Here is a 12324-nt window from a genome sequence, read left to right on the forward strand (position 1 = left end):
ATATGTATACATGTATATATAATATATTGTTACGGCTGTGGAAATTCGTAGAACAACATAAAGGCTCCTTAGTTCAGTTAGATCGATAAGTCTGTGTTCAGTAAGATTTCCCCAACGTTGTTTCATGGGTAAAATTCGTGTCACAGGGCTGTGATCCTTTGAGATCGCCGTTTTTCTTTATTTTCATTATTTTGGACCAACCACGTTTCAACCACCACAACCGCCTTCACAACGCCACCATCACATCAACCACAATCGCCTCAACCACCAACCACACCGAACCACCTTCCCCGCTACACCAACTGCCGATCCCCCTTCTCCACACACCCCGCAGCAACCCTCTCCGCTCATAAAAACCGTCTCTCCAAAGCGGAAGGAACAAGGGATTCCGAGAACGCCAAGGAAAAAGAACAAGGTATATCGGTGGCGCACTGATTTTCCCAGCTGCTTTTCCCGCGCACCGCAAAGGGGAGATTGTTCGTCATTGGTTGGTTCATAGGAGCGAGGCGCTGGAAATGGGTAACACCTCCTTTCTGGAAGCTTCCTGCAGGAGCTGGAAGGGGGGGGGGCGGAGCGCTAAACAGGGAGGAGCGAGGCATTGGAACTGAGGAACGCCTCCTTACTCAAAGCTTCCCGGAGGAGCTTGAAGGAGGGCGGAGCAAGAAGCGAGGAGGAATAAAAGGGCATGCAGAGCGCCAAGCGGTCGGTCAGTCGTGTGTGGGTGTTGGTAGTTTCTTCTGGTCGGCTTCTTGGTCAGGATCTTCGGCTCGTGGTGGCCTGCCTGTGGAGAAGCGGTCCGTGGAACGACCCGTGGGTCGGAACTCGCGGTCGGTGGGGAGTCCGGGCGTGGCACCAGGGACGCGGACTGGAGGAGCTGCTCTGCCAGCTCTGTGGCGCAAACCTGCGCGTCCGACTGTAGAGCGCCGGAGAGAGCTCACCGGCCCCGTGGAAGGCCCGAATCAGCCGCGGCTATCCTAGCTGCCGTGGGGGACAAACGTCGCGACCCGCCCATCAAGGCACCACGAGGGTGCAGATAACCTGCAACGGTCTCGGGAAGCCTCTGCGGTCTACACGGCTCCACGGCAGAAAGGTCTACGAACCCTGTCTGAGGGTAGTCTCTTCTTTTCTTTTGAATGCATGTTGTGGCGCCGTCTACAAGTAGAACTGTGTAAATGCTTGTAAATGACAATTGCTGAGAGACGGTCGTAGTGCTTTGACCTTGCTATTGTCTTTGTCCCCGTCCCGTGCATGATTGTTTTACTGCATACGTGTTTCGTGAATAAATGTACTTGGTTAAATGTACCCCGTTCGTCGTGTCCTCTTTCCCTTATTGGAATACCATCTTGCACTGCGGAATAGTAGTTGGGTTTTAAACACCCGGTAAATAGAAACGGATCCGGCGAAGTCGGGCGATAATACCCGCTCGGTTATCACTGAAGAACGGAACGGACCGCTTGAGTGGTTCGTGTCCAAGCCAACCTGCGTCGAGGTAGGTCTCCCGGTAGGCAACCCGCGCAAGTACTGAAGTATATCGATATACGGCGATTGATCCTATTTTGCGCGGGTCAAAAATTGGCTCGGCCGTGGTGGGATTGAGAACCCACCCGTGACAGGGTTCCGGCATTGTTCCGGAAGGTCACGACTGAATTGTCCATCCGGTGGGCGACACGGCTGCTATTAGAAAAACGCGGTCGATCGCACGCAGGTGGGCATGAATTTGTAACAATATATATATATATATATACATACATATACATATACATATACATATACATCATAGACTCCTACAGAGAAGGACTGGAACCTCACGATCTCGGGGTTTGTAACTTGAGTCTGAAGGATTAACTTGAGTCCGGGGCTAAAATGACTTCTAGAAAGGCGAGAGACATGATCTCGGGATCCATATTGGGGTTTTGAGGACGGTGAGTTCAATAGTATCATTTTCAACACCACCTGAGGTCATCTTCAAGGTTAAAAGGTCATATTTCAAGGTCAAATTACTGAATTTTGGTATTTTTTGCCCGTTTTTGTGTCTCACTCATAGAGGAAAGCTTTTGTAAAGTCGATGACAAAACACGACATTGTGCACCAACTGCAGCTACTTGCTGATTTCTTTCATCGTTTACTAATGTATGTTTTGTTTGTTTCTATTACAGAAAATGTCCAGCTGGTGATCTCACAGGATCTTTGTGTTGTTTCCTGCTTTGGTGACAATACGCCACGTCGTTGCAGCTGCTTTGGTTGTCGAGGAAACTATGATGGAATGCCTTATGTAAAGGTCATATCCTTCCCTAAAGATCCTGAGGAGAGGGAGAGATGGATGTTGGCAATGCCAAATGAGAAAGAAAGCTTGAGTTGCTTAAAGGAGATATATATTTGTGAGACACATTTAATTGTGATTGGGTGTCAGTTCGGGGTGGCAAACGACCCAAAGAACCCCCATCAATATTTCCTGGAGTAACAAAATCAGCTTTGAAGCAGGTGACCTCAGCCCCACGCCCAACATCATCTTGTACGTCAGAATCAAGAGCGAAGAAGATGCAGGCAGCTGATGAGGCTGCAGACAATATCCAAGATTTCGACCACTTCTGTGCTAAAATCACCTCCTATTTTCCTGGCTTTAACGTCATAAAAGACCAGGAAAACCTTTACCGACCAAGAACTGATGCTACTGGACAAACTGTCAAGCAGTTCTTTCATTTCCAACAAGTTCACTCACCTTTTGGATTTCTATTCTTGAATAGAGTTGAGAAAGATGGCATTGAGGTGCCCAAACGACTTTTTCCTTTGCAGAAGAACAGCCTGCTCTCAAAATGGTCCCAGATTAGATCCATAACTGACCAGGTAAACATCTATGAATGCACAAGCAAGGAAATTCTTCAGCTTGTATTAAGCCAGCTCTGTTGGATGACTGAGGCACATGAGCTTCCTCATTTCACCTTCCTTCTGTCGCAGCTGCATCTTATGTTCAAACCTCTTGATCGTCGCCGATTTGATACTGATACTATGATTTTAGCAATGTGGCTTCACAACATATCACCCAGTGCATACAAAATGATTCGTCGATCCAGCTTAATCATTCTACCATCAACAAAAAAGGTAAAACAGATGCTTGCTAGTAGTCAGCAGGACTCCAACCTCAAAACCTTGTTCGACCAGCTTAAACCACAGCAGCGTTTGGTCAATTTAATGTTTGACGAGGTAAAGCTGGTCGAGACATTGCGATTTTCTGGAGGGCGTGTTGTAGGATATGCTCAAAATGCAGTAGCGGGTGGTGAACACGAAATGCTTGCTTCACATGCTATGGTTGTTGAAGTTGCCTGCCATTTCGGTAGTCTACGCTATATTCTACGCATTTTGCCCTGCAAAAAACTAACTGCCGATCAGCTGAAGGAACTCCTTATCGAAGCTGCATCAGCTGTAGTTGGTGCTGGCGGTACTGTGATTTCTTTGATATGTGACAATTGCAATACCAACCGCAGTGTTTATTCAAAACTTGGAGGACCAAGAAGTTGCCAAGTGCTGTCAATTCAAGAGAAATCTATGTTCTTAGTGTACGACTACGTGCACATCTTAAAAAATGTTCGCAACAACTGGATTACTGTTGATGGCAAGACACTCTCATTTGTCGTAGATGGTAATGAGTACAAAGCTTACTGGAGTGATATTCAGAAGGGTTATGAGATCGACCGGGCTACTCCTATTCGCTTAACCAAACTGACGCACACCGCTGTTTTCCCCAAGCCCCTTAAACGCCAGAGGGTACCATTGGTATGCCAAGTGTTCAATGACAAGACTGTCGCTGCTTTAAAGACCTTCAAGGATTCACTGGGAATCAGCGAAGGCACAATCATCCTCACCCAGATAATGAGTGAGTCGTTCAAGATGATGAAAGTGAAAGACCGTTTCTCAGCTATCCATCTGCGCGACGAATCCAGACAGCCTTGGACAGCAGACTGTACAAGTTTCACTAGGCTGGAGCAGGCCTGCCAAATTATATCTACCTGCGCATGGCAAGGAGGTGGTTGTCATAAGCTGAAGCTAACTCAGCAAACTGCTGAAGCCTTCACTGTGTCCACACGTAATAATGTGGATGCTGCCAAATTGCTTCTGGCAGAGAAAGACTTTGACTACGTTCTTCCTGCTATATTTGCAGATGAAGCCTTGGAAAAGTTTTTCGGCCAAGCCAGGCAAAGAAGCGGTGGAAACTTCTACATTGACAAAGTTGACATTATGGATGCAGCTAAAATTGTAAATTTGCAAACACTCATTAAGCATGACATTATGCCCGAATCTAGTTCTTGTGTGATTGATTGCGACAAGAACTGTACAACTTCCATAAATCCAGATGAGCGAAGTGAACTCATTGACGAGATTACTCCTCAAGACACTCAGGATCTCTTGGGGTCTGACGATGCCCTCAAGCATAACATAGTTAATTTGGCCGGACACCTTGTTCATAAATATGGCGATAGCACTAGTATGGAGGAGATTATTGATGATGAAGATGGTAACGAGGCATCATCTGAGTTTCTAGATAATTTGAATCGAGGTGGATTGAGTGTGCCGACTATGTTAACCGTCTATTTTGTACATAATGCCTATAATTTGTATGACAAGACTAAAATGCGTTGCCGATTTCATTTTGCCGAGCTGTTATCCTCTGTAGATACACCTTTAGCTAGTAATGATGCTGCATGTACAACTTAAGCTAACATTCCATTGAAAGCAGATGTCCTCAATGTAAGTGACAAAGAAAAAGCTTTGGGATGCCTCAGGAGGCAAGAAAAGCTCTCCAACTAGTGATAGACATAGACATTGTTGTAATAGGCATTGTGTTGTGACGTGCATATAATGTTTATGTAATACGATATATGACAATAAATATCAAAGTTTGACAGCTCTACACACTTGCATCTTATTACAATCAGCCATCTCTCACCGTTTATGAGTTAGACACAAAAACGGACAAAAAATACCAAAATTCAGTAATATGACCTTTAAAATGACACTATTGAACTCGCCGTCCTCAAAAGCCCCGATATGGATCCCGAGATCGTGTCTCTAGCTCTTCCAGAAGTCATTTTTGCCCCGGACGCAAGTTAATCCTTCAGGGTCAAGTTACAAACCCCGAACATGTGAGGTTCCAGTCCTTCTCTACAGGAGTCGATGTCTACAGGTCACAATTTTAAACCAATCTTCACAAAACTTCACCACATGGTGGAGTTCATCAGAAGAAACCTCTTGTATTTGAGGTCAAAAGGTCAACATCGGCCAATTTCTAAAATCGTCAATTTCCATCCGATTGTCTTGAAATTTGAAGAGGATTTGCATATTTGGTCATTGCATTCAACCACTAATTACTTTTGAGGTGAAATTTGTTTTATGGATTTCGCAAGTGTCGTGCCATGCCCGACTCCTATGCAGCCTGAGGCTGCTTGGTTGCATTAATTTCTGGGGGCACAGCTGTGCTGCTGATGCATTGCCCGCCCCCCATCACCAGCATGCTGGGACTCATTTTGCCGACCTCGGAAGGATGGAAGGTTGAGTCAACCTACCTGGTGTTAATTCAACGTGTTTACAGGCGCTTGAACTCAAGACCCAAAGATCTTAAGCCAGCTACCCGAACCATTAAGCCAACACCAAGCTTAAACGGGCAGTGTTCAATGGTGACTTGGTTTGAAACAGGTTTATATAAACTCCGGTTCTGAAAAGGAGAGGTACGACGGAATAAGGGAATGTATGATGAGAGTGGGGGAGGAGGAATAAAATGGAAAGGAGTTTTTAAAAATTAAATACAAAGTGGAGGCTCATAAAAGAGCTCAAACATGGAATGAATCAGGATGTAACAGAACAAAACAAACAGCAGGAAGAGAGGGGGGGCGGACACACAACAACAGGTTTGAGGGACAAAATAGAGGGAGACTTCGAGAAATAAGGGATGTGGGGAAGAATGAGGGGGGAGGGAGGTTGTAACAAGATGAATACAGAAACAAATTCTCAAAAAGGAAAAAAAATTGGATATTTGGAAGGACGAGGCCTTGGGGGCAGGAGACGATGTGAGATGGTGGTGAACAGCTGTCTTGAAGACCTGGAAGGAAGAATGAGATTGAAGAGAATGTGAAAGTTGGTTCCGCAGGTGGGAAAAAAAAAGAAGAGGAACGAATGAGTGGAGGTGAACAGCGATTCAGGATTTCGGTAGTTTCACCAGAAGGGGGTTGTTGGTGGAAAGTAATGGAGGAGAAGTTCGAGAGAAGTTTAGTTTATTTGAGACAATGTGGTGGAGATTGGGGGGGGGGAGGGGGAGGGGGGTAAAAGGTTGAGGAGGTCGAGAATTCGACCATATTAGTATTTGTGATGGACGGATAGCCCTGCCCGCAGAGGACTCCCCGCCTCGCTCGTATCTCCCTTTCCAGGTATCTTTTTCCTGGTTTCATAATAACATTGTGCACAATATTGTGTACAAAATATTTCTACGAGTTAGCATTTTATTTATCAACCATTGGAATAGCGAGCAATTGAAGTTTTAAGCACAAGATGTACTACAGTGCCCAAGACTCATGCAGGAGGGCAGAGCTATCCATCTATTACATTTCTGATTAATTGTGGCGGTACTTGTTTATCCGTTGCAGCTTGCCACACAAATGCTGTTTTCCAGAAAAATGTTGCTTTGCACCTGTCGGAACACTGATCCTTCACCAACATCTACCGTCTCGACCACATTCACCTCATTACCCCCAAAACAATTAACGAGGTCACTCCACTTATGCCCGATTTATTTATCCAATTCGTTGCTGGCTTTCTTTTCTGCCTCTGTTATTTGCTGCCACGGCTTATCGTCACGAATGTTTTTGAGAAACTCGATGGAGAGTGATGCCAAAAGTGAACCACATCATTATTTCTTCACGGTAGTTTTCACCCACCAATACTGTAACTGGCTCACATCATGTTTCGTGCGAATCATTTCCGCAATTCAACAAACGGTCAGTTTCACTCACTTGTGGCAGAAATTCGCTTTGTGAACGTAGTAACGGCAAAGGCATCCATCGTCAGGAGGCGTGGAACAGAAGAATATGGTCGGAGAGAGATTGTAGCGACCGGTTTTGCAAAAGTTGTCATTTTCCCGTGGTACTCCCGGCTCGATTGCAACGCGGTCACCTGCAAAAACACGACTTTTTCATCAGCATTTTCTGAAGACTCATGGAAAACCTGTCACTTTCACATCACACGCAGCAGAGACAACTTCAGACAAACAGAGTCGTTGATCTTGGGAAAAGTAACTTCCATAAGTTGGGTGTTGGCCAGCTCTTCTTCCAATCTTTGCTGCTCGAGATCATCCTCTTCTTCCTCCTCTCCTCCATTCTGCCGTTCCCCCCTTATCTTCTTGCTCATCATCATCCGTTGTTCCTACTTTCATTCTCGTCCTTGTAGTTTTCACTCAGTCCATGTCGGTGGGCCGCGTCGGCTTCCCCCACCCCGAACCTGGGTTTGTACGTACGGATCCCCTCTCTCCATCACACTTCGTCTCTGCCGCTGGGCTCCTGATGTTGTGTCACTTCCAAGCTCCAGCTTCACATCAAAGCCGCTCCCCATGCCATCATGGCCAAGTCCCCACCATCTCTCTCTCAATCCCAGGAGCAAGCCCTCGGGGGATTCTATCATCCTCATCTCTCTCCTGCCACACATTTTCTCACCCGAAGTGTTATTTCCACAATTCTACTTTTTCTCAGTTATCTATAAGGTGTTGATGCTCTTCTTTCAAATTTATAAAATGGAAACATCTCCATTCTGAAGACCAATGTTGTTTTCTTTTGAGGGTTCATAAATCTTGATCCCCAACTCGAGGAGGTGTGGTGATCTTCGTGTGTGTGTGTCTGTGTGTCTGTGTGTCTGTGTGTCTGTGTGTCTGTGTGTCTGTGTGTCTGTGTGTCTGAAAATGGAACTTCCAGCTTTCGTTGCAGTCCACATGAAAGACACAAAAATGATGATTGTTGAAGCAATATCAGCTGCTACAATCAGTTACCCATGGTATTTATTAGTCAGCCGACATGGGCTTCAGAAACCATTTCCTGGCAATGCCACCCACCCAATGGGAAGGTAATCAATTCATGGATGCATTTCTGGTTCACTGGCATTATGACACAACCTTTAAAAAAACAAATTAACGAGGTAAACCATCAAACATTACATCAAACCTACGGACTTTTACCTTGGCCCTAAACCCAAAGGCCAAATACACGATCCTACAAAGCTTGTGAAACCAAGATGAGGCATGAAAGTCAGCTCAAAGACCAAAGAACATGGTCAAACAAACACATACATCCCAACCCACAGAAGGTAGAGAGTGCATTGTCATACCATGAAGGTTTTCTTTTTGGAGACCACTGGTCATCACGTCTGTTGAGAGATGACTTTGTCATATATATACAAGGTAGAAAAATCAAGCATCACAACGTGAAGCAGAGGTTGCACTTTGACCCCAAGACCAAACCACACAGTAAAACAAAGCTTGTCAAACTAACAAACATGCACGTTGGCCACTGTATAACACATGGTATGGGCAAACACATACATCCTCGCACACAGGATAAACATGCATGGCCATGTATCATTAACGTTTGGGACCAACGGACATCATCAGCAAAGAGTAGATTCCACCAAAAAAACAGTTGATCAGGCAAAAGCCATCCCATGAGAGATTGCATCCATTTTATCCAAAGGTTATCTCTTTTAACTGTTCGGCAGCCACATGCCGCACCAGCACTTGCTGATATTCAATTTTGGTGACAATTCTGATTTCTGTGGTTCACAACCAAATCTCGCATTTGAAGGGTGTGACGTCACAGACAGTTAATATTGTTGCGGATTCGCGCCCACCGGCGTGCTGACGGCCACGTAACTCGAATCGCGGCACGTCGCCCACCGGACGGACAATCCAGTCATGACCCTCTCGGACTAACGCCGGGAACCAGTCACGGGTGGACCTTTCGGTCTCACCACGATCGTGCCAATCGGCCCCCGCGTGGGATAGGGTTGCTCGCCAAATTCGACCTACCTAAGTACCCACACGGAGGGTAGACCGGGCGATCGCACCTCGCCGCAGGTCGACTTCGGACACGGGCCACTTTAAGCGACCCGTTCCGTACTATCGGGATAACCGAGCGGTGTTATTCGTCGGCCTCGACGGTTCGATTAATTATCGGGCGTTTTAGCCCACGACCAACCCTTTACGTGAAGCAAGATGGAGATTCAATGAAAGAAAAGACGAAGCGAAGCGGGAAAACAGTTCAACATGAAGCACATTTATTTCGCGATGAACGGAAAGCACACATATACAATTCCACCAAAAGCACATGTAAAAGAAGAAGACAATGCAATATTACACAAAAAGCAAATGCAACAATGCAGATCTATCCGACTACCGAGCACACGGCAACACTTATACAATTTTACTTCACAGACGGCGCCGACAACACATATTCCCAAAGCAAAAGAAAAGAGAACCACCCTCCAGGATGAGGGGGGTAGACGGGCCTGGGGCCGAGACCGTGTCGGGCCTACCCGTCTGATGATGTGACGCAGAGCGGCGGCGGCGCCTCAACTCCGCGGGCCTCGCGGACAGTGTCTGGTAGGGGGTGGGAAAGGGGCCCCCTTTGTCGCACTATCTCAGCGCGGGGGGAAACAGGAGGGGGTTGCTGATGCTCCGGGGAAGGAGGATATCACCCTGTCTCGGGTCCCGCGGCGAGCGTCTCCTCCTCGACCTCTGTCGCGTTGCTGGCCTCTCCCTCTGCAGCTCCCGGCACCGACGCGAGCACCCCCTCGTCCGCCTTCGCCGCCGTAACCTCTCCACAGCTCCGTCTACTCGCCCTCTCAGTCTCCTCTCTTGGCTCGTCCCAACTCTTCACTCTTGACTTCTCCCACTTCTTTCCAGCTCCACCGACGACTCTCTTGAACTCCGCACAACAACTTTTACTGACGAACGCAGCCGTTTATATAAGCCCCGTGGCTTCGCTCTTTCACCCTTGACCCTTTGCCTCCGACCCTTCACCTCTCTAACTGGCTCCCCATTGGACCGAGGAAAAGTGGGCGTGAATGCTTTTTGATCCATGAATTTGCATATAGCGTCCTCACTCCAACGCCCTGGAGGCGGGGCCAAATCGCCCCTCGCTCACCGATAGGACGGAACAGAAGTGGGCGTGAGTCGTTTTTGATCCGTTTTTCTGCGGAAAGTCTGTGATGTTTTTGAATACGCTGCTCGGTGCGCGCCCTGCACGAGTCCAGTATCGGTGCCCACGAGTGGCGCGAGATGGTGTGGATGCGATGGTGGCGAGTTGTGACGGTAAAGGTCGTGGCGGTTGTGGTGAAGCGGCGTTGTGGTTGGTGGTTGTTCTGAAGCGGCGTTGTGGTTGGTGGTCGTTGTTGTGAAGCGGCGTTGTGGTTGGTGGTTGTTGTTGTGAAGCGGCGTTGTGGTTGGTGGTTGTTGTGTGATGGCTGTTGAGACGTGGTTGGTGGTGGTAATAATGGCGGCTGGTCCAAAATAAAGATAGTAAAAGAAAAACGGCTATCCTGAAGAGTCGCAGCCCGAGTGAATGACATTTATTCCCTCTAGACAACGGGTTTGGGCCTAACTACACATATACTTACAGAGATATCTCACCTAAGGGACCTGAATGGTGGTTTGTGAATTTCGTCAACCACAACAATATGTTGGAAATACTTCTGAAATATGAGAAGGGCAGTCGGTAGAGCGCAAACCTCCGCTGCACAATGCCTGAACCAAGAGAACATTTCAGGCCCAATAAATATATCGGTTTTGGCCCCGTCTCTCAATGCTGAAGAATCACTTTAAAAATTAAATAAATCCCGGATCCCGATCCAGATTCAGATCTTCACCAAAATCGAAACAATTGGTCCTTGTCACACATCCAACCTGTCCACCAAGTTTCGTCCGAATCCATCCCCAACTTTTTGAGATATCGTGCTAGATATTGGTTCAACCCTACCTCTCAACGGTGAAGAATCACTAAAAAAAATTATCAGATCCGGATCTGGTTTCGGATCTTCACCAAAATCGAATCAATTTTTCCTTGTCACACACCCGTGTCCACCACATTTCGCCCGAATTAATCCACAACTTTTTGAGATATCCTGATTTTATATATACATATATATATATATATATATTGTTACGGCTGTGGAAATTCGCAAAACACCATAAAGGTCCTTCGTTCAGTTAGATCGACAAGTCCATGTTCAGTTAGATTTCCCCACCGCTGTTTAATGGTATTATTCGTGTCACGGCTGTGATGCTTTGAGATCGCCGTTATTCTTTCCTATCGTTATTTTGGACCTACAACGTTTCAACCACCACAACCACGATCGCCTCAACCACACCTAACCACCTTCCCCACTACACCAACTGGCGATCCCCCTTCTCCTCACACCCCGCGGCAACCCTCTCCGCTCATAAAAACAGTCTCTACAAAGCGAAAGGAACAAGGAATTCCGAGAACGCCAAGGAAAAAGAACAAGGTATATCAGTGGCGCATGGATTTTCCCGCCTGTCTTTCCCATGCACCGCAAATGGGGGAGATTGTTCATCATTGGTTGGTTCATCGGAGTGAGGCGCTGGAAATGGGTAATGCCTCCTTTCTGGAAGCTTCCCGCAGGAGCTGGAAGGGGGGCAGAGCGATAAACAGGAGGAGCGAGGAATTGGAACTGAGGAACGCCTCCTTTCTCGAAGCTTCCCGGAGGAGCTCGAAGGAGGGCGGAGCAAGAAGCGAGGAGGAATAAAAGGGCATGCAGAGCGCCAAGCAGTCGGTCAGTCGTGTGTGGGTGTTGGTGGTTTCTTCTGGTAGGCTTCTTGGTTGGGATCTTCGGCTCGTGGTGGCCTGCCTGTGGAGAAGCAGTCCGTGGAACGACCCGTTCGTCGGAGCTCGCAATCGGTGGGGAGTCTGGGCGTGGCACCAGGGATGCGGACTGGAGGAGCTGCTCTGCCAGCTCTGTGGCGCAAACCTGCGCGTCCGACTGTAGAGCGCCGGAGAGAACTCGCCGGCCCCGTGGAAGGCCCGAGTCAGCCACGACTATCCAAGCCGCCGTGGGGAACAGACGTCACGACCCACCCATCAAGGCACCACGAGGGTGCAGGAAACCTGCAAAGGTCTCGCGGAGCCTCTGCGGTCTACACGGCTCCACGGCAGAAAGGTCTACGGGCCTGTCTGAGGGTAGTCTCTTCTTTTCTTTTGAATGCATGTTGTGGCGCCGTCTACAAGTAGAACTGTGTAAGTGCTTGTAAATGATAATTGCTGAGAGACGGTCGTAGTG

At 47.5% G+C, this 12324-nt stretch overlaps 1 protein-coding gene and 1 pseudogene across 3 annotated transcripts in view; one reads left to right on the forward strand and one right to left on the reverse strand.

Annotated features, from left to right (window-relative positions):
* SORD (sorbitol dehydrogenase) overlaps positions 1-12324 on the reverse strand; it is a 70178-nt gene that overhangs the window by 40588 nt on the left and 17266 nt on the right. For 2 of the 3 annotated variants that reach the window (XM_085875468.1, XM_085875467.1), the window contains one exon: positions 6999-7158. The exons of the other annotated variant lie outside the window; for it this stretch is intronic. In XM_085875468.1, the coding sequence (XP_085731594.1) occupies positions 6999-7158 (160 nt within the window). The remainder of the gene's footprint in view (positions 1-6998; positions 7159-12324) is intronic. 3 annotated transcript variants of the gene reach the window in all.
* On the forward strand, positions 3581-4803 carry LOC147030902 (uncharacterized; annotated as a pseudogene).

Source organism: Eptatretus burgeri, chromosome 3 (assembly GCF_056783735.1).
Source record: "Eptatretus burgeri isolate ZD-2024b chromosome 3, Ebu_testis_v1, whole genome shotgun sequence".
In the NCBI taxonomy this organism is placed as follows: domain Eukaryota; kingdom Metazoa; phylum Chordata; class Myxini; order Myxiniformes; family Myxinidae; genus Eptatretus; species Eptatretus burgeri.